The sequence below is a fragment of the Cebus imitator genome, unplaced genomic scaffold, assembly GCF_001604975.1.
Source record: "Cebus imitator isolate Cc_AM_T3 unplaced genomic scaffold, Cebus_imitator-1.0 Scaffold384, whole genome shotgun sequence".
Classification (NCBI taxonomy): domain Eukaryota; kingdom Metazoa; phylum Chordata; class Mammalia; order Primates; family Cebidae; genus Cebus; species Cebus imitator.
Genome location: NW_016107699.1, coordinates 345952 through 367041, shown reverse-complemented (window position 1 = coordinate 367041; position 21090 = coordinate 345952). Strand labels below are relative to the sequence as shown.

Here is a 21090-nt window from a genome sequence, read left to right as displayed (position 1 = left end):
TAGAGACGGGGTTTCACCATGTTGACCAGGATGGTCTCGATCTCTTGACCTAGTGATCCACCCGCCTCGGCCTCCCAAAGTGCTGGGATTACAGGCGTGAGCCACCGCGCCCGGCCTTTTTTTGTATTTTTAGTAAAGACATGGTTTCACCATGCTGGCCAGGCTGGTCTTGAACTCCTGACCTCAGGTGAGCTCCTGCCAATGCAGCCTCCAGCCCATCCCCCCACCTCATGCCTCCCAAAGTGCTGTGATTACAGGCATGAGCCACTGTGCCCACCCAACTGAGCACTGTTTAGATATGAAAACACAAAGTCTCACCAAACTTTGGGGACGTAGGCAGAGGGTCCGGCTCTGCTCTGCTGAAGCCCCGCTGGCCCAGGCGCTGTTTGGCCAGGCCAGGTTTATCCTCCAGATTCAATCAGGAGGCGCCTTTCAAAGTTAGGGGCCTGCCTGGGAGCCCAGTTCCCTGTGGGTGATTCGGAGGCGCCTCCAGTCCGTTCGTTCCCTCACAGAAGATGGGAACAGGTCCAGGGCGCCCCAGCATGGGTGCGTGCTGTGCGGCGGTGCGGCTGCGGGGCTGGGTGCTCTGTTTCCTCCGAGTCACTTTGTATTTTAACAGCTGCAGGCTGGCTCTAGCCACAGGGTGTGGGTGCTGGGCACTGCAGGTTAGAGTTGGAGGCCTTGGCCCCCATATGGCAGGGACTGTAATGAGCAGCCTGTGCCATGTGGCCCAGACAGAGACCACACTTTATTCAGAAGGGCCAGCTTTTGGCCAGAAAATGTGGCGGCCTGAGAGCCTGAGAGCTGGGTGGTCGCCCCAGGCAGAGGGTCCTTGGACTTCACAGGCGCCCTGTCCACAGGCACTGGCAGCATCGAAATCCCGGTCCTCTGCTTGCTGGTCAATGGCGACCCCAGCACCTTGGAGGTAGGGCCCTGGCTGGGAACCTCTGGCTGGCTGGAGCCCCCTGGAGGGGTGTGGTGGGTTCCAGGCACCCCTGGGACGGGGCTGGAAGAGATGGGAGCACCTCTGACACCTCATCCAGATGGTGCCGGGCTGATCTGGGGTCTGCGCTCCCTCCCTCCCCACCTCAGAGGATCTCCAGGGCCGTGGAGCAGGCTGCCCCGTGGCTGATCCTGGCAGGCTCAGGGGGCATCGCTGACGTGATCGCTGCCCTGGTCAACCAGCCCCACCTCCTGGTGCCCAAGGTGGCTGAGAAGCAGTTTAAGGAGAAGTTCCCCAGCGAGCATTTCTCTTGGGAGGACATCGTGCGCTGGACCAAGCTGGTATGTGCTGCCCCCTCCCCTGTCCTCCGGACCCCTCCTCTGGGGGTGAGGCTGGTCCTCTGGGAGAGCTCCTGCCTATGCAGCCCCCAGCCACCCCTCCCACCTCATGCTGCTGGGACCCCCACCCACTCTTGCTTCAGACCCACAGGGAGCAGAGGGACCCAGGCAGCCCCCTAGTCTGCGGGTGGTCCCAGGCTGGGCCCGGTGGGCAGTGGGCACGCAGGCTGCAGGCTGGCACTCGCTCACCTGTGGACACTGCCTGTGCCTCCACTGGTATCAACCATGGCCTGCCCCTGCCCGAATGGGACTCTGTTCTGGCACCCAGCTGCAGAATATCGCCTCACACCCGCACCTGTTCACCGTGTATGACTTTGAGCAGGAGGGCTCCGAGGAGCTGGACACGGTCATCCTGAAGGCGCTGGTGAAAGGTGAGGGCGGGCAGGGCGGCCTCGGCGGGTGCCATCGGGAGGCTTCATGTGTGGAGCCGCTTGGGGTTTGGCAGCCTGGCCAATGTTTATGACGCCGCCTACCTGCCCCTTCCCAGGGAAGGCGGCGCGTGACTCATGAAGCGCTCTGTATTTGGCAAGTTTTATGACATTTTTTTTTAACCACAATTTAAAACTATACCTAAAGCTCTCAACTCTGTGGTTTTTAGTCTATTCGCAAGGTGGGGCAAGCATCACTGGTATCTAATTCCAGAAGCCTTCGTTGCCCCAGGAAGAGCCCATACCCCTTGGCGCTCACTCCCCATTTTTCCCCAGCCCCTGGCAGCCACCCGTCTGCTTCCTGTCTCTATAGATTTGCCGGGGCGTTTCGTGTACACAACTCCCGGCAGGCGGCGAGAGGGGTTCACGGTTCATCCGTGCTGCGGCCAATGCCACGCCATGCTTCACTCCTTTTGTAAGGCAGAGTCAGGTTCCAGCCTGTGGCCAGACAGCGGTGTCTGCACCCGTTCATCCGCTGATGGAAACTTTTGATTAGCATTGGATATGCTTTTTATTGGAGACAAACTCGTAGTGAAGGGCTGGCTGCCGCCAGGCAGACACAGCCCCGGCAGGGAGGGGCGCTGCTGAGCGGGGGCTGGGGACCCCTGGAGTGAGGAGCCATTCCAGGAAGGGTGTCTGGACTTCAGGTGGCTCTGGGTTTAGCAACCTCACCAGGACTAGGAGGTCAAAGGAGCCTCCACCACCACTTCAGGAACGCCCCAGCCCTTCTCACTAGTCTCAGTTTGGTCCCTGTGGCCTGAGAGGGGCACAGCAGTCTCACAGGGTCCGTGGTTGTGGAGGCTGAGGCTGGTGAGGACAGTGGTCTCCAGCAGGGGTGCCCAGCCCAGGTGCTGCAGGCCTCCCTCCACTGGCCCAGGTGACCTCACCACGTCACAGCCAAATGCCCTTTGCCCATGGAGGAAACGTGACCCAATGTGCTCCCCAACAATATCCATGCGAAGGGGGTCCTGGGCCTTCAGGGCTTGGAAGTGGCCTCCAGGCCCAGGGCATCCTGTTAGCTAAGGATCCCCCCTCACGACCGGCTGCCCTGATGCAGACCAGGGCAGCACTCCATGGCTTCTAGGATTGGCAACAAAGTCTCTTGGCCCCTGCTGGTGCCCAGAGCTGGTGCGTGTGCCCCCTCCAGTCCGTGTGAAGTTCCCGTTTCTGCGTCTCTAGGAAGCCCACCTTCGGGCCCCCTGTGCCCTGGCTCTGTCAGGCCCTCAGCTCCACCCTCACTAGCGCCTGCCTGCTCTGCCCGCAGCCTGCAAGAGCCACAGCCAGGAGCCGCAGGACTACCTGGATGAGCTCAAGCTGGCAGTGGCTTGGGATCGAGTGGATATCGCTAAGAGTGAGATCTTCAACGGGGACGTGGAGTGGAAGGTGCCTCCTACCTACCCACCGGCTTCCCGCCCTGCCTGCCCGCCTCACGCCCTGCCTGCCCGCCTCACGCTCCTGGCTCAGCCTGAGCTGCCCACACCGCCTGCTCCTGCACGCTGCGGGCTGCTTGGCCAAGCCCATTCTGCCCAGCTGTCCCAAGGTCCAGGGAGAGACCAAGCCACTGCACCGCCCGGGCTTCGGCCTTGTTCACTGGCCAGCAGAGCCGGCTGGGTGCCGGCTGTCCCTGAAGCCCAAAGGGGTTGCAACACTCCCAGCATTTGCTTACAACTGGCCCCTCTGTGCCTGCCCCAACTCAGGGGGCAGGCTAGGGTGCGGGAGAGCGTGAGGGTCTGGGTGACCTGGCCTCTGGCGTGGGTCCCCTTGCTCCCTGCCCTCTCCTTCCTTGGGCCCGCTCTTCCTGTCTCTGGCTCACTCTCCTGTCCCCCTTCCCTTGGGTGCCAAGTCCCGTGACCTGGAGGAGGTGATGGTGGATGCCCTGGTCAGCAACAAGCCTGAGTTCGTGCGTCTCTTTGTGGACAACGGCGCGGATGTGGCCGACTTCCTGACGTATGGGCGGCTGCAGCAGCTCTACCGCTCCGTGTCCCCCAAGAGCCTGCTCTTCGACCTGCTGCAGCGGAAGCAGGAGGAGGCCCGGCTGACCCTGGCCGGCCTCGGTGCCCAGCAGGCCCGGGAGCCACCTGTGGGGCCGCCCGCCTTCTCCCTGCATGAGGTCTCCCGTGTACTCAAGGACTTCCTGCAGGACGCCTGCCGAGGCCTCTACCAGGATGGCCGGCCAGGGGGCCGCAGGAAGGCGGTGAGTGGGGCTCCGCGGGGATGGGGGGTGAGGCCGGGGCCGCAGCAGGAGGCCAACGCCTGTGTCTTCCAGGAGAAGGGCCCGGCCAAGCGGCCCACGGGCCAGAAGTGGCTGCTGGACCTGAACCAGAAAAGCGAGAACCCCTGGCGGGACCTGTTCCTGTGGGCTGTGCTGCAGAACCGCCACGAGATGGCCACCTACTTCTGGGCCATGGTGAGCCGAGGCGTGGGGCCTGCATGGGTGCAGGTGCGGGGGAGGGGCGGCCTCCTGAGACCGGGTCTCCTAGGGCCAGGAGGGTGTGGCGGCCGCGCTGGCCGCCTGTAAAATCCTCAAAGAGATGTCGCACCTGGAGACGGAGGCCGAGGTGGCCCGAGCCATGCGCGAGGCGAAATACGAGCAGCTGGCCCTCGGTGAGTGACCGGCTGGGGCCAGGCTGGCGCGGCGGGGGAGAATGTGATACAGGGGTCAGGTGGAGGGGCCTGGGCCTCACCAGGGCTGCCTGTTACCACTGTGGGGCTCCAGGCGCCCTCAGTGGCCTCCTCTGTAGGAGAGGACAGATGGCTCTGCCTGGGATGGAGGCAGCCCCAGACCCTGAGTGTGGGACCTCTGGGCACGGGGGAGGAAGACACAGCCTCCCACCCTGGGCATACACTGGACCTGCCTCGGGCTGAGGGACATTCAGCGAGGTGGAGGCTCCCCTCACTCTGCTGGGGGAGGGAAAGAGCTGGAGAAGGACGGAGGGTCAGGAAGGGCCCCAAGCAGGCCAGGTCGGGGCAGAAGACCTGGCTAGGCTCTGGGAGGTGAACGCAGGGTGCAGCCACAGAGCCTTGCTCTGGGCAGGGGACGGAGGATGGGGCCGGGGGCCGGGCATTGGTGTCTTGTCCTAGCGCCAGGGCCTCCGGGCAGACCTCTTCTCTGAGTGCTACAGCAACAGTGAGGACCGCGCCTTCGCCCTGCTGGTACGCCGGAACCGCTGCTGGAGCAAGACCACCTGCCTGCACCTGGCCACCGAGGCGGATGCCAAGGCCTTCTTTGCCCACGACGGTGTGCAGGTGAGTACCAGCTGCCTGGGGGCGGGGCAGGTAGGCGAGCTGGGCCCAGCTTGAGTTGACTTCCCAAGCTGCAGCTGTCCTGTCACTCCCGTCCCCAACACGGAGGGGTGGCACAGTTTCTGTCACTAGAAGGTGCCCACCTGGCTTCCTCCACCAGGCACACTCCCCCGCTTCTGGGCCCAGTGGAAGTGCCACTTCCTCCGCTTGGTCCTTCCCAACCCCCAAGCCCAATCTTTTCCCTAGTGAAGGGCACAGCAGCTCAACCCACACCCCTAGGAGGAGCATCCAAGGACCGTGTCCCCTACCAGGACAGTGGCTCCAGGAGGGAGGGCTGGGCTGGGCGCCCCTTCAGCTCACGGGGCCTGGGACCTGGGTCAAGGCCATTTCTGGAGCAGGGCGCAGCCTGGGCAAAGGTGCAGAGGTGGAACCAACAGTTTTGCCTTCACCTCAGGCCTTCCTGACCAGGATCTGGTGGGGAGACATGGCTGCGGGCACGCCCATCCTGCGGCTGCTGGGAGCCTTCCTCTGCCCCGCCCTCATCTATACCAACCTCATCACCTTCAGGTGGGTCAGGTCTTCGGGCTGCCTGCCTGGCCAGGGCAGGCCACAGCGCATGTGCCGGAGCTGTGGGGAGGGCCTGGGCTTTGCCAGCGCTGGTGGCAGCCTGATTCTTGCCCCCAAGTCAAGCCTCCCTGTGGGTCCCGCTCCCTGCAGCCCCTGTATCCCAGTAGGCACTTTGATGGCTGAGTGCCTGGAGCCGAGCAGGTGCCTCTGGGAGCCCCTCCTGCGGGCCCTGAGCTCTCCTGTGCTCACAGTGAGGACGCTCCCCTGAGGACTGGCCAGGAGGACCTGCAGGAGCTGGACAGCCTGGACACGGAGAAGAGCCTGCTGTACGGCCTGCGCAGCCGGTGCGAGGCAAGGGGCCAGCGGGGTGGCTGGGAGGCTGGACTCTGGTGGGGCCCCTGGCTGGGTGCTAGCGTCACCACTGCGGTCTTCTCTGTGGCACAGGGTGGAGGAGCTGGTGGAGGCGCCGAGGGCTCAGGGTGACCGAGGCCCACGTGCCGCCTTCCTGCTCACACGCTGGCGGAAGTTCTGGGGCGCTCCTGTGACTGTGTTTCTGGGGAACGTGGTCATGTACTTCGCCTTTCTCTTCCTGTTCACCTACGTCCTGCTGGTGGACTTCAGGCCACCCCCCCAGGGCCCCTCAGGCCCTGAGGTCACCCTCTACTTCTGGGTCTTCACACTGGTGCTGGAGGAAATCCGGCAGGTCGGTGGCCACACTAGTCTGGTCCCCTCCATTCAGCAGCTTCTGGTTGGGCAACCTAAGCTTGGTTCTGCCCTCTCAGGGTGGGGCGCCCCATCTGTAGAACAAGAACAGCATGGAGGCCTCCCATCTTCCCAGTCACTAGTTGCCTTGATCCTGGTCGAAGACTGAGCCCTGAGCCCTGCTCCAGACTGAGCCTTGATCCCTGCTCCAGACTGAGCCCTGATCCCTGCTGCAGACTGATTCCTGATCCCTGCTCCAGACTGAGCCCTGATTCTTGCTCCAGACTGAGCTCTGAGCCCTGCTCCAGGTTGAGCCCTGATTCCTGCTGCAGACTGAGCCTTGATCCCTGCTCTAGACTGAGCCCTGATCCCTGCTACAGACTGAGCCCTGAGCCCTGCTCCAGACTGAGCATGACCCTGGTCTCCCTCATCAGAGTCCGAATCCTGACCTGTATCACAGATTGAGTCCAGACACTGAATAAACTGACCTCAGACACTGGGCACAAAGAGCCCTGGCCCCAAGTAGAGATTGACCTCAGCTTCTGTCCCCAGACTTAGCCCTGGAATAGCTTCGGTTGACTCCCAGTCCCACTGGTAGCCTGGGCCCTGGTCATAGATGGAACTCCGATCTCCATGGCTGACTGAGCCCTGCTCCTTACAGATCAGAGCTTGTCTGGGTGGGGCTGACCCCAGCGAGGGGGCCCAGACAGCTCTCAGTGGACTGCCTGCCTCCCTCCCAGGGCTTCTTCACAGATGAGGACACGCACTTGGTGAAGAAGTTCACCCTGTACGTGGGGGACAACTGGAACAAGTGTGACATGGTCGCCATCTTCCTGTTCGTCGTGGGAGTCACCTGCAGGTCTGTGGGGCCCAGAGGCCGTGTGGCCTCAGCAGGGCTTGTGGGCAGGCTTCCAGATGAAGCCACTTAGGCTAGGCGTGGCGTTTGCGCCTGTGGTCCCAGCTACTCAGGAGGCTGAGGTGGGAGGGTCACTTGAACTAGGGAAGTTGAGGCTGCAGGAGCCATGGTCACACCACTGTACCCTGGCCTGGGCGACAGAGCCAGACCCTGTCTCTTAAAAATAAATAAACAAAAGATAAAGCCACTCAGAGCCACTCAGGAGTCCTGGCCTGGCCCTGGCCCTGCCTGTAGCTGGTGTGCTGTGTGTCCCTGGGGAAGCCTCTGCCCCTCTCTGGGCCTCGCAGCCACGTCAGCCTCCTGTCCTCCAGGATGCTGCCCTCAGCATTTGAGGCTGGCCGCACGGTCCTTGCCATGGACTTCATGGTGTTCACACTGCGGCTGATCCACATCTTTGCTATACACAAGCAGCTGGGCCCCAAGATCATTGTGGTGGAGCGCATGGTGAGCCCCCGGGGGCCCTGACCCTGGGCAGACTGCCAGCCCCCTGCTCGAGCCCTGCCCGGCTGGCTGCTGATGCCCCTCTCTCTGCCCCTGCCCCGTGGAGATGAAGGACGTCTTCTTCTTCCTCTTCTTTCTGAGCGTGTGGCTTGTGGCCTACGGCGTGACCACACAGGCGCTGCTGCACCCTCACGACAGCCGCCTGGAGTGGATCTTCCGCCGGGTGCTCTACCGGCCCTACCTGCAGATATTCGGGCAGATCCCACTGGACGAGATCGATGGTTTGCACACAGCTGGGGCTGAGGGGGGACCGAGGGGGAACCAGGGCGGGGACCCAGTGCAGCCCTGTGTTCACAAGCCCTGGGCATGAGGCTCTCCAGTGGAGTCTGTTGGGGCCATGGGGACCCCAGCCTGGAGCAGAGATGGGAAAAGTGGCTGAGGCCTGGTCCCCAGGCCCCCCACACCCCAAAGGGCCAGGCCCGGTTCCCCAGGCAGAGGCAGCTCCAGTCACGGAGCCCCAGCCTGGGGCGCTGGGCTAGGAAGCAGATGCAAGGAGACCCCAAGGCAGCCAGGGCTGGAGGCCTCCTGCCTGGGGAGGCTGAGCGGCAAGGCTTGCCCTGGGGGTGGTCTGTCAGGGACAGGCACTAAGCACTGAGTGGGCCCCAAGGCTGCCCCAGCCATCTTCTGGGGTCTGGGCCCTCTGGCTCTCCCCACGGCCCCTGGCGTCTTCCCTCCCACAGGGCCCTGCTTGGCCTAAGTGCCTTGTCAACCACTCGCCCACCAAAGCCCCCACGCCTTCCTGCTGGTAAGACCCCTCCACCATGAGGCTGCTCCTAAAGGCACCCTGCGTGTTCCTGGGGACCCACTCTGTGTGTGTGTGGCCTGTCCATGGCTGTGGGTGTCCCCAGGCTGACCCCTGTAGCTGGCTGGGGCTGGTGGAAGCTCCAGAAACTTTTCCATAAGTCGGCGCAGTGGGTCAGAGCTGCTTGGCCATGGGGGCCTCAGTGGTGAAGGGTTTCGGGGAGCTCTGGGGTGGGGCGGGGAGCTCTGTGGTGGGATGGGGAGCTGTGCAGGCCCCAGGGGTGGCTGGGATTCAGTGAGGAGCCCCAACTTGGGAGATGACGTACCCCTCTGGGACGGTGGCCTAGCAGCCAACCAGCCTCTGGGATCCTCCAGGGGTGCTGCAGGCTGGAGATCAGACAGAGAAGGTGCAGGGAGCCCATCTCTCAGGCGGTGTCCAAGGGCTGGGGCTGCCCGGCCATGGGGCAGTCATAGCAGGACGTGCTGCCCAGGCCTGACCCCAACTCTGTGGAGCGTCGCTCAGGACCCTCGATAAATATTTGTTGACGGGATGATGGCCAGACCGGAGCAAACACAGGCCTCCGGGGACAGGCGGGGGCGACGCCGTGATGGAAACCGTGACTCCCAGCGCGGCTCATTTCCTTGGGCTGTTTTCTTAGCCCCGCAGCCCCTCCTGGCATTTTGGTGTTTGCTCAGCACAAGCATTCGTTTTCCAGGCCATTAGTTTAAGCAGCCCCTGCCTGCCTGCGACCCCACGTCGCCCTCAGCATATGTCCTCCATCGCTGCCCCGCCGTGGGGCCCCTTGGGGCAGGAGGGGCTCTCGACGGGCGCCTCCAGCCAGGGCAGGGTTGGGGTCCCCCCTTTCTTGAGTGGCTGCATCAGGGCAGGGTTGGGGCCCCCCGTTTCTTGAGTGACTTCATCAGGGCAGGGTTGGGGTCCCCCTTTCTTGAGTGGCTACATCAGGGCAGGGTTGGGGTCCCCCTTTCTTGAGTGACTGCGTCAGGGCAGGGTTGGGGGCCCCCTTTCTTGAGTGGCTGCATCAGGGCAGGGTTGGGGTCCCCCTTTCTTGAGTGGCTACATCAGGGCAGGGTTGGGGCCCCCCGTTTCTTGAGTGGCTGCATCAGGGCAGGGTTGGGGGCCCCCTTTCTTGAGTGGCTGCGTCAGGGCAGGGTTGGGGTCCCCCTTTCTAGAGTGGCTGCATCAGGGCAGGGTTGGGGGCCCCCATTTCTTGAGTGACTTCATCAGGGCAGGGTTGGGGTACCCCCTTTCTTGAGTGGCTTCATCAGGACAGGTTTGGGGTTCCCCTTTCTTGAATGGCTGCAAGAAAGTCCCAGCCACTTGTATGAGGGGACAGGCCTCGCCATAGCTTCCTTTTCGATGGAAGAAGGTGGGGACACTGAGACTCCCGAGGATCTCTGCCCAGAGTGCTGCCTCAGGGAGGTGTGCGGAGCTGCCGGGACCTCTGAGCCCCTATGTTCTCCCTTAAGAATGTGGAGGGTGATGAAAAGCCTGCAACAGGGCCCGGCCTGGCTGCACAGGCTCAGGCAGACACGGCCAGCAAGCAGGCTGGGGAGGGAGGGGAGAGCAGAGCTCTCCTTTGCTGCTGGGCAGAGAGTGACTAACACATGCTGGGCAGAGAGGGAAACTGAGGCCCAGACAGTTCCCCCACAGCCTGTGGGTCCCTCAGAGCCCAGGACAACCCCCTGCCCCACTCAGCACACGTGCCAAGCCAGAGCTGGGGCTGAGCTGTGGTGATGAGCTTGTTCTCTGGGGCCCGAGGCCCCAGGGACAATTTAATTTCCAGCCAGGCCTGGTGGCGCCTTCCCAAATCACAGTTTGGGGGAGGGTGCAGGGGTCTCATTCCTGAGAGCTGCTTTTATCAGACAGATTTACGGCTTCACAAACAGGCTCTCCAGGCTCGCCCTGGCCCGCCCCTCCAGGGTGCAGGGAGGAGAGGGGTCATGAGTCCACCCAGGAGCAGATTCATGGGCTGGAGGTGGCCAGGGCCGCAGAGGAGGGGCGGGCCTGGGGTGGGGGCGTGGGGAGGGCTGGCGCTCACTGACTGCCAGCGAACACACAAACACTCAATAACTCACACGAGGGTCGACGCGCCACAATAACTCACTCGGGAGAAACAAGGCAGGAATTCACCCTGGGAGGGAGGACGGACCCCTGGAGCTGGGGACCCAGGCACAGACGCAGGAATCTGGGAACAGGGAGACCCCCAGGACCCACCACAGGGCAACCTGGAGCTGGCAGGCACCAAGACACACTTGAATGTGCACATGTGTGTGGCCATTGTGCTCACAGGCAGACTCACACATGAGCATGTGTGCCAGGCACATCCAAACACAGGCAGAGGCTCATGCAGACACACGCCAGCGTGCAGGCTGGGAGGGAGGGCAGAGCGGAGCTCCCTGTAGAATATGGAGGGGAAATGTGGCCCTGGACGGCCTGGGGCCTGCTCTGGCCTCTGGCTGGGACCCTGAGCACCCCAACGCCCACAGCTGCTCCCCCCTCCTTCCTCCTGCCCTGCAGGCTGGGGTGGGGTGGGGGTCTAGGGCTGAGCCCTGTAGGGGAGAAGTAGGGGTAAGGGTCTGGCTTGAAGGGACTGGAGCGAGATCTGCCCCCTCCAGGGTGTCCCTGCCCAGGGCAAGGGAGCTCAGCCTGCAAGCTCCCAGACTTACCGCCTGAAGAATGTTCTTCAGACTTGAGTGGCCCAGTGTGGGACCTAGGTGCTTAGGGCTCAACCCATTTTGGAAAGGTGGTGGGATCTGTCCCCAGCCTGGGGGAGAATGACAGATGTCAGTGCCATGAAGGCTCTGAGGAGTCCTGCAGTGAGGATGCCATCTCCCTTCCTCCGAAGCTCTCCCCAAACTTTCAACAGCAGAGGCTTTTTTGGGGTGAGGGACGGGGGTCTTAAAACATGCAACCACCAGCAGAAACCTGTGTCCCGGGACCCCTCTGCCTCCGCCTTCCATCTCTCCAGGGCTCTTGGCTCTGCCTCCGGGGCCTGTGGCCCTGGCTGACTCCAGCCCCCGATGGAAGCCCAGCAGACATAGCACAGGTGGCCCAGGGCGGGGCTTGCCACCCGTCTGCTTCTGGTTTGCTGGGACGGTGCGAAAACCCCATCTTGTGTGAACTGGGACAGTGGGTCACCTACCTGGCACCCCGTACCCTGGGCTTCCTCCCCAGGACCAAGCTCTATCTCAGGGCGTTTGCCCGAGGCTGTCCTCGTGGCTGCCGCTGGCCTGGTCTCCACGGCACCCTTGCCTTCCAGAAGCCCGTGTGAACTGCTCCACCCACCCCCTGCTGCTAGAAGACTCGCCCTCCTGCCCCAGCCTCTATGCCAACTGGCTGGTCATCCTCCTGCTGGTCACCTTTCTGCTGGTCACCAATGTGCTGCTCATGAACCTGCTCATTGCCATGTTCAGGTGACTCCACCCCAGCCCCTGGAAGACAGGGCCCTGAAGTGGAGGGAGCAGAGGGTCATTCCCCAACACCCGCTTCTTTGCAGCCCTCCTGGTGCTCCACAGTCTGGGGCTTGGTGCCCCAGGGCAGATAGGAGGCGGCACAGCCTGGACTGCGGGGCTTTGCCTGCCCAAGGCCGTGAACTCTGTGGGCTGCCCTCCCGGTCACAGGAAGCAGGGCCTGGGTCTTTGGGGGACCGGTGCCCTGGCGAGAGCTCTGGGCTTGTCCGGGAGAGCAGAGTGGGCAGGGAAGACCCCAGAAGAGGGGAGCCCTTCAGACACAACCCAGAGGCAACGCAGAGGCAGTGCTGGGCCTCGGTTTCCAAAAGGGCTTCCGGGTGTGGGGGGGACACGCCCCCGGGTGGGCATGAGGAGCCGGCAGGTGAGGGTCTGGCCATGTCCCTACAGCTACACATTCCAGGTGGTGCAGGGCAACGCGGACATGTTCTGGAAGTTCCAGCGCTACAACCTGATCGTGGAGTACCACGAGCGCCCCGCCCTGGCTCCACCCTTCATCCTGCTCAGCCACCTGAGCCTGGCGCTGCGCAGGGTCTTCAAGAAGGAGGCCGAGCACAAGCGGGAGCACCTAGGTGAGGCAGAGGCGGCGGGTCCCGGGGCGGGCTGTGCCCCAGAGGCAGGTCAGGAGAGACCCGGGTGCCTCCTCAGCCCCGTGGGCCCTCGGCTGGGCTCTGTGTAGGCTGGCACTGCCGAGCCCCTCCCCCAGCAGCTTGGCTGTCCCTGCGCAGGGCCGTCCTTGCCCTCCATGCCCTGGCTGGGTCCCACTCACTCCTTCTGCCTGGCCTACCTCACCTGGGGACCGGGCCTGGGCTCTGCCACCGGGGCCCACATTCTCTGGTAATGCCGGCTGCTGCCCCGGCTTTCCCAGAGAGAGAGCTGCCAGACCCCATGGATCAGAAGGTGGTCACCTGGGAGACGGTCCAGAAGGAGAACTTTCTGAGCAAAATGGAGAAGCGGAGGAGGGACAGCGAGGGGGAGGTGCTGCGGAAAACTGCCCACAGGTGCGGGTCTTGTCCTGATCACTGGTGGGTGTCGGCCTTCAATCGGGGGCGTGCCGTTGGTGCCAGTGACAGAGGATCTGAGCTGGGGAACTGAGGCTGAAGTGGGAGGGGCAGGGCCCTGGCCTAGCTCCCCAGCCTGACCCGTGCAGGGCCCTGCTAGGAACCGGCCAGGCTGAAAGGGAGAGTGCACAGTGAGCATGGTGGCCGCCCTGCTGTGGTCTCAGGAGTGGAACTGCCCACCCCTGGCTTCCCTCCAGTCGTGGCTCCAGGGGTCTGTTCCTGGCCGTCTGCCCTGCCCCGTTTAGCTGGGTGGTGTGCCCAGGCAGAGATGGCACCCCAGCCCTACCGGGAAGGCACAAGGCACTCTGTACCTGCGCTGGGAACACTTTGAAGGGTCCTGGTCCCACCAGACCAGGGCATGAAGGGGGAAGGGAAAGGGCCAGGGCGCCCCGGACCCGGGCACACAGGGAGGCCTGGGGGATGGGGAGCCTCCCCCACCGCGTGGAGCGCTACGAAGCCATCACAGCCTGCCCGCCTGCTCCTGCTGCAGAGTGGACTTCGTTGCCAAGTACCTCGGGGGGCTGAGAGAGCAAGAAAAGCGCATCAAGTGTCTGGAGTCACAGGCAAGCAAGCCTAGGAGCTCCTCTCCGAGGGGAGGCGGGTGGCTGCATGGGGCTACCGGGACCCGTCCACAGCCGTGGCCATTCACAGAGATGAGCAGCCCGGAGCCAGGACAGGAGCACCACCGTGGGCAGGGAGAGTCCTGGGGGAGATGGTCCGTCCCCACCTGAGCCGGCTCCCACCCTGACACTGGAGAGGCCACAGCCTTAAATGAGGGGTCTCACTTTAAGACCCCTCACCTTTGATTCTCGGGAGCCTCACCAACCCCTGCCTTTGAGCGGCAGCTCCTGGAGGGAGGAGTCATGGGACAACGGAGGCCCTGGCAGGAGCAGGGGGAGGCGGGGAGGCTACCTGTCCCCTGCTGTCCTGAGAAGCCTGGAGCTTCCCGACACGTCTCCCTCCTCCAGATCAACTACTGCTCAGTGCTCCTGTCCTCCGTGGCAGACACGCTGGCCCAAGGCGGCACCTCCTGGAGTAAGCCTGTTTGGGGAGCATGGGATGAGGGTGGGCATGGCACCCACCCTGCAGGGGCTGGTGGCAGCAGGTGGGGGACTGTGGGCTGTGCTGTGGGCCCTTCCTTCCCTGCCTGGCCTGGGAGTCTCCAATGGCCTTGGCTGCATGTGGTACTTCAGGGCAGTGCCCTCTGATGGAGCTCCCTGCCTTGGCCAGGACAGAATGTGCTTCAGACTCCTGAGGCTCTGCCTGGCATGGGCCCTGCTAGGCTGTCCCGCCCAGCAGGCAAGGCCCCTCGGCCCCACAGAGGTGCTTCCCTAGCTCTAAGAGCACAGGCAGAGGCCTGGTTGGCTCTGGGCTTCCCACCTTTCCCAGGCTGGCCTGTCGGGACTCATTCTGAGGGCCCCGGCGTCCTGGCCCTTGCCTCCCAGCCAGCCACCTCTCCCCTTCCTGGGGCTGCCCTGCTGGCTCCCACTGCTCAAGGGGGGCCTTCCTTCCCAACAGGCTCTCGGCACTGTGGTGGGGGAAGCCGGCTGGTGGCTGCTGACCGGGAACACCCCAGGGCTGGCCAGCCTCCTTCGGACACTTGAGTTCCTTGGCCTGCCACCTGTGGGGCCACCGCTTGTCAGCTGGCCACCCTGGGCCTTGTGCACTGACCTTTGCCCACCTCCAGTGGAACCCCCAGGGGGCAGCAGCCCCCCAGCAGGCAATGCCCCCACTCCCACCCCCATGCCTCACCACAGACCCTCACGCACAGGAACCACTCCTTGGCCCTCCTGATGCCTTCCTGGCCTCCCCAGAGGCATAGCAGTGTCATGGGGCCACCTCCCTGACAGGCAGAACTCCCTGGGGAAAAAACATGCGCCCCGCCGTGTCCCTACCTGGAAACTGTCCAGCCTGCACCAGGGAAAAGCCAGCTCTGCAGCATGATGGGGGTGCAGCCCCTTCCAGACGGGCAGCTGCTCTGGGGCCTGCACCCACCCCTGCCCTCACTTGTGTTGCCTGCAAAGACTCATCTTTTTTTGAAACACCAGTGGTTAAATTTCTGCCACTTAAGACCCAAAAGGTCCTTTGGGACTCAGGAGACTGGTTCCTGGAGGACAGGGCTGGGCGTCCACTGCGTCTGTCAGATGTCCCCGACACCCTGTGGCCGGTACAGGACACACTGGTATTTATGGCCCCAGGACTCAGCCCATGCTGGCGTCAGTGGCTGCTTTCCTTCCAGTGGAACCTGGAGAACGCTGCACCACCCTGGCCAGTTAAAACTGGACACCAGGCGAAGTCCAGCACCTACCTGCGCCGGCACCCCACTCACCCCAGCCTCTGTCCAGACCCATTTTGTCACCTTCCTCTCGCCTCCCATGCTGGAATCTGCACCAGGCCTGGGGCTGATGTTATCATGTGAGCTTTGGTTGGGGGAGAGCAGATTCTGTACCCACCCAGGCCCATTGAGGGCACTCGCTGGACACCTGCCACTGAGCCACAAACCCTGGAAGAGACCTGGGGTTTCCACTTCTTGCTGCCACCTGGGTGATCTGCTGGTGAGGGATGCAGGTGCCAGCCACCTCGAGTGGCCGGGCACAGAGGGTCAGGTGTGGGGACACTGCACTCAGAGAGGCTGGAAGAAGCCAAGCGGGACCCCTTGCTGCTGACAGGGGTGAGCAGGGCCCAGATATACACGAAACCTGAGGGAGTCCCAAAACCTTTATTGTCCCCACCAGGCAGCCAGTGCTTCCAGCCCACACCCCACACCCCAGGAGCTCAGCCAGGTCTCTGTTGGGAGGATGACGCCCAGGGCCGCAGCCAGGGCCACCGGTGCCACCTACAGGCAGCCTGCAGGCTTCCTCCCACTCTAGCTGGGCAGTGGCTGGGCTGCCCCTTGGCCAGCTCTCCTGGGAAGGCAGCAGGATGGCAGTGGCCAGTGTGGTCAGGCAGCACCGTCTCCCTCTGAGACCTCAGCGCCTGGGCCCTCGGAGCTGCTGCCCTTGTTCCGGAAGTGGTCTCGACTCCGCTTCCTGCTGCTGTGGAAGCCAACCGTCTCCACCGGTGGGAGGCCTGGCACAGGCCCACCGTGGACAGGCCCTGACGGTGCCTCCACCTCCTGCAGGCCCCCGTGGGGGCTGCCCCACTCCTCGGCCTCTGGGCTCCCGGGCCTGGCCAGATGGGCCAGCTCCACCGGGCCCTCGCCCCTGTCTGGGGCAGGGTTCCCAAGGCCGCCCCTCCCTGGCTCTCCTGCTTTACCCAGGACCCTCTTCCTCTCGTGTCTGGCCTCAACCCCTCGGGCTGGTTTGGTGAAGACGACCCTCCCTTCCCCACAGCTGGAGGGGTCCTGGTTGAAGGAGGGCATGCAGTCAGTAGAGGCAGCCACGCTCTGGGAGCCCAGGAAGGCCAGGGCGGCAGCCTGATTGCTCTGCTCGCTGACCTCGGTCACACCTTCCAGGCTGTACTTGGTCCAGCGCTCGGGGTGTGCCACGTAGTCGGGGACTGGAGGCACCTTCGAGGAGGCTGGGCTCCAATGGGCCCTGCCCAGGCCTTCCACTGGAGGCCGGCCTGAGGGCACCAGGGGCCGCTTGAAGCCTCCACTGTCACTCATACTGGTGTGGGCCACAGAGGGTAGAGCCTGCCTGGCTGCCCCCTCCAGGAAGTCAAAGATGTCATGGCTTCGCTGGGAGAAGGTGGAGCTCATGCCTCTCAGATGGAACGGCTGCACCGTGGATGTGAGAAGGAGGCCCGAGGGGGGTGAGGGCGGCTCATCGGGACCTGAATCCTCCTCCCTAGGCAGCCCCATCGGGGACAGCGCTTCTACTTCAGCACCGCCAGGCAAGCTGAGGTCAGAGTCCGAGTCACTGAGGGAGACTGTGTCAGAAGGCAGTGTGTCATACTCCGTCTCATGCGCCCCCTCCACGCTGGGGGTCGGTTCCTCTGTCCCTGCCTCAGCCATGCGTTCCCAAGACCACGTCACACCTAGACCAAAACACCCCAGGAAGTTTGTTTCTGAGGAACAGTATTAAGAATGAGTCTCCTGCAGATCGACCGCCCCTGCACAAGGAGGGTCAGCTGACAGACTGTCCCACACAGGGTGGAGTCCCGTCTCCCCCTCCCAGCCCTGCTCTCACCTCCCTTGGCTGCTGGGTACCAGTGGTTGACACTGGAGTGTGATTGGACTGCCAGGTGGGCGGATCCTTGATGAAGGTCCTCAGTGGCACAGGTATGGTGGTCTCAGGCCTCGGAGTGCCCCTGGCATGGCTCTGTTCAGCTGCTCAACTGCAGGTGGGAGGGGTGGGGGAGAGGACCATCCTCAGACCGGAGCGAAAATGTGCGAAAGAGGTGCCAGGTAGGACCGACCTGAGCCTGGGTTTTGGAGCCCCTGATAGGCCAGAACCCAGGGTAGGGACTTAATTGTGCCAACCCTCTGCAGGCAGGCTTGGAACTACTAAGCGATTTTGGTAGTAAGCAGCCGCCCAGGGCTTGAACCCAGGGCCGAGATCAGGCAGGAGAGCTACTTATAAGCTGCTTGCTGTGGGGGGTGAACAGTCGGTACTCCACAAAGAGCAGGCACCTTCCTGGTCATCGGGGAAAAGGTTTGCTCCTATTTGCTGGGAGAGCCCCGGGAGTTCCCAAGACATCTGCAGCCAAGGCCCTGGCATCTCGGGAAAGTGGGGTGTCAACCATCACCTTGAGCAGCCCTCATAGGCAGAGGCAAATCCCCGCAGCTCCTGGAGCGACCTCTAGTGGCCCTCCTCGTGTAACACTCAACACATACACTGCTTTTCCAGCTGGGCAGATAAGTGCTGCCTCCTGCACCCATTTAGCAGTGAAGTGACTGGGTGCCTCGGAGCTGGCATTTCCAGGCCGAGAGGACAGCCCAGCCTCACCCTTCTGCACTACCCTCAGCCATCCATCCACTGACTCTCCTCCTGCTACCAACACTCCTTGCCTGCCAGGGTGACCTGTGTCTCGTGCACCGAACAAGGATGGGGTCAGGGGTACCAGAAGGGGCTCTTAGTGCCCTCCACCAGGTCAAACAGAGGCAGCACTTCAATTCGTGACTCTCCTCAGTGAAGAAGCCACCCCATAAGTCAAAGGGGCTACCCTGAACCCCTCACTGATGTCCGTTTTAGAGCTGGCAGGGACGGGGTGGGGAAATAATTTGCCCAAGTCACATGGCATGTTGCAAATGAAGCTGGAGCTCCAACCAGACCCCTGCTTCCCAGATTCGCACTCCTGTCCTCTGCAGCGGGACGCCGCCGCGGCCAGAAGCAGCCTGGACAGCGGGGCACTCCGAGGGGGAGCCGGGGATCGGGCGGCAAGATGGGGACTCTGGGAGTCCGTTTCTCGGAGTTCTTGGCGAAATCCGGCAATGCGTGGAAGGCAGAGCAGAGTCCTTCATGCCCGGAGGCTGAAGGAAACCGTCTCTTTCTCCCCATGAACTCAGGGCCAGGCCTTTCTCCTCTCTATGTGCCAGCAAGACCTCCCCGCCAGGGAACAAACAAACTCTCTGTGCCAAGTCGGCTCTCGGTGCGAAGTCGGGCTGGACACTCACGAGGATGCTGTGGGTCCCAAGGGCTCGGCCGCGAGGTACGGGGGTCGGTGAGCACAGCGGGGCCTCAGCTGCGCTCGGTGACCTCCCGGAGGCTCACCCGGCCCACGCGGCCCGTCCCTCCTCAACACAAACCTACCAGTTCGAAGGCGGCACGGCCGTATCCATCTTGGTCGGCGCCGCCCGCCCATGCGGCGCGCTCAGCCCTCTGGGAAACCGAGTGTTCATCCGGCCGAGCGCCGCGGCTTCCAAGTCCGCAAAACTACACCTCCCACAAGGCACTGGGCCACCGCTCCCGACGCCTGTCGGGACGTGTAGTCCTGTGCGCATGCGTCCGCCTCTCCACTCCTCCACCCAGCGGCCCTGGCGTCCGGCTCGGAAACAGCCCCGGAACCGCGGCATTTGTTGGAGAAACAAGACCGGAATTGACCAAGGAGAACAGGAAGAGGAGGGGCCAGGTCTGCAATTCCCAGAATGCTCGAGGGCTAACCGACAGCCGGGCCGGCTTCCTGTGGTCTCAGCGCCACCTGCTGGAAACCGCGAGAACAGCGGCCGCTTCAGGCAGGAAGTGCGTCATCTCGTAGGGCGGGCGATGGCCGTTCAGACACTTCCGGTCATGACCGGAAGCGATGACAGTAGCTCTTCCGGGGCTTCGGGGCACCGAGGCGGGGCTCCCCAGGATCCCCCGGTCCCGCTCAGGGCAGACGTAAAGGCGGTCCCAGCCCGAGATGAGGACGCGGGGTGTTGACCTCTGGGCCACGGGTGAAGGGGGCGGCCTTGCTGGATCCGCTGGCTGGGCCGACGTTTTCCCACCCCTGGGGGTTGGCTGGGCGCTGGCCGCAAACTTGTGGGGCGTCGCCCTTGGGGACGCTGCCGGGCCACCCGCGCAGCCCCAGGCCCTCAGCTCTGGCGCATTGGTCCGGGCTCCGGGAGGGCCTGAGGCGGCCCCCGGGGGCGCTGCAGGGAAGCCAGGGCCAGGCCCTTCCAGGTCCCCGGTCCCCCGGCCTCCCGGGCAGGGTGGTGGCCGCTGAACGCTGCTCCGGCTTCCAAGTCATCGTGGCTGGGTGGGCGGCAGCCGGAAGGGTCTGGCCTCCGCCATGCTTGGGAGCCGGCAGCCTGGCCTCGCCTGTCCACGGTGCCCGCCCTGAAAGGGAGAACGAGGGCCTAGGTTCTGCCCTCGGCAAGCCGCGTCTCCCTTGGCCGCCGGGCCCTAGTTGGTTGGCACCTTGTGCCTCTTCTCTGCTGGGAGCGTTCATGCCCCGCGCACTCCGGGAATCTGAGTTTCCCTTGGCGGCTAGACCGCTTGTCCGTCTGAAAGGCTCGAGAGAGAACTCCCTTCCCGGGGCCTGCTGTCCTGGCATCCGCTGGGAAACAGGATTCAAGGACCTGCTGTGGCCCGGCCTAGAGAGAGAAGGAGGGGAAGCAGGGCCCACCCCTCGGCCCCCGGTCTGCTGTGCGCCTGCCTTTGGGATACGTTATTCCTTAAACTGCTCTTCCCTCCCCGCAGAGAACACAGCGGGAAGTGGAGAGGGGGCTCCTTGGACCATCCTGTTCTCCCAACCAGTGCAGGCTTGGAAGTTGGGAGCAGCAGGAGAGGGCCTGCTGAGACTGTAACCTCCCAAAATGCAGGGCTGGGGACAGTTTACAAATTGGCCGGCAAAGAGGCTGCTGGGAGCCCTAGATATAAATTCCCAGTCACTCCTTTCCCCCAGGGGTCAGTTAAATGTGCCAGCACCTTCCTCTCCCCAACTAGGGAAAAACAGCTGGACCCACAGCAAGCACCACCCCACGGTGTAAGGGAAGTTAGGGAGAGCCTAGACCAAGCCCATTGGCTGGAGGAGCTCAGACAGGGAAAGGGTCGGGGGAGTGCAGGGGATGCTTAGCCCCAGAGCCTGTCCACCCACCCACTGCCCACTGGGGGGCTGAGTGGGCTCCCGAGGAGGCTGAGGTCTTTCTTCCCAGCACCTTTGAGATGTGGCTCAGGCCCTGAACCACCAGCTCCTCAAAGGAACACTTACAGGCACTAGATGAGCAGGGCAGAGACCCTCAAATGCTCGGGAGGGGGCAGTATGTCCATCCTTTACCATCCCTCAGGAGGAAGAGTTGTTCTGCAGCTCACCCAGCCCCTGCCCCGAGCCCATCTCCTACTGCACTCTGGCTGCCTGACCCCTCCTGCCCACCCGTTGCCACTGTGCCCCTTGTGTGCCCAAGGGGCAAGGTGGAAGTGGCTGCAGGCAACACAGAGCCCCCAAAAGGGCCCTTGCTACCTGAAGTTGCTCCCTGGTTTAAACTCAAAAGCAAAGTTCTAAGCAACCCCAGCCAATGGGATGGGCACCTCTTAGCCAAACGCATTCTAAAGTAAACCTGAAAAGCTAGTTTAGGCCATGATGACCATTGGTGCCTCATTATACTCTCTTCCCGTGAGAGTTTAGGCACAGCTGACCAGCATTCACATTAAAACACAGAGACCTTAGGCCAGGCGCAGTAGCTCACGCCTGTAATCCCAGCACTTTGGGAGGCCGAGGTGGGTGGATCACCTGAGGTCAG

At 63.2% G+C, this 21090-nt stretch overlaps 2 protein-coding genes across 6 annotated transcripts in view; one reads left to right on the top strand and one right to left on the bottom strand.

Moving 5' to 3' along the window:
* Nucleotides 1-15031, top strand: part of TRPM5 (transient receptor potential cation channel subfamily M member 5) — a 19385-nt gene extending 4354 nt beyond the window's left edge. Inside the window, exons 6-25 of the mRNA XM_017507720.2 lie at nt 861-925; nt 1093-1284; nt 1610-1712; nt 3034-3152; nt 3613-3963; nt 4036-4176; nt 4250-4373; nt 4870-5015; nt 5467-5579; nt 5831-5923; nt 6024-6282; nt 7022-7140; nt 7509-7641; nt 7745-7919; nt 11721-11874; nt 12319-12500; nt 12797-12929; nt 13480-13552; nt 13958-14024; nt 14508-15031. Of these exons, the coding sequence (XP_017363209.1) occupies nt 861-925; nt 1093-1284; nt 1610-1712; nt 3034-3152; nt 3613-3963; nt 4036-4176; nt 4250-4373; nt 4870-5015; nt 5467-5579; nt 5831-5923; nt 6024-6282; nt 7022-7140; nt 7509-7641; nt 7745-7919; nt 11721-11874; nt 12319-12500; nt 12797-12929; nt 13480-13552; nt 13958-14024; nt 14508-14593 (2828 nt within the window). The 3' untranslated portion in view covers nt 14594-15031. The remainder of the gene's footprint in view (nt 1-860; nt 926-1092; nt 1285-1609; nt 1713-3033; nt 3153-3612; nt 3964-4035; nt 4177-4249; nt 4374-4869; nt 5016-5466; nt 5580-5830; nt 5924-6023; nt 6283-7021; nt 7141-7508; nt 7642-7744; nt 7920-11720; nt 11875-12318; nt 12501-12796; nt 12930-13479; nt 13553-13957; nt 14025-14507) is intronic.
* A 658-nt stretch (nt 15032-15689) lies between these two features.
* Nucleotides 15690-18845, bottom strand: TSSC4 (tumor suppressing subtransferable candidate 4). Of its 5 annotated transcripts, none has more exons than XM_017507717.2 (3): nt 18683-18823; nt 17120-17267; nt 15690-16967 (listed from the first exon to the last, which is right to left on the bottom strand). In XM_017507717.2, exon 3 carries the CDS (start codon nt 16942-16944, stop codon nt 15931-15933), a length of 1014 nt encoding a protein of 337 aa, XP_017363206.1. In that variant the 5' UTR covers nt 16945-16967; nt 17120-17267; nt 18683-18823; the 3' UTR covers nt 15690-15930. The 5 variants fall into 5 exon arrangements, with proteins under 5 accessions (XP_017363206.1, XP_017363208.1, XP_017363207.1 ...); XM_017507719.2 differs by having other exon boundaries at nt 17124-17267; XM_017507718.2 differs by lacking the exon at nt 18683-18823 and adding an exon at nt 18547-18676.
* Between the last annotated feature and the right edge of the window lie 2245 nt (nt 18846-21090).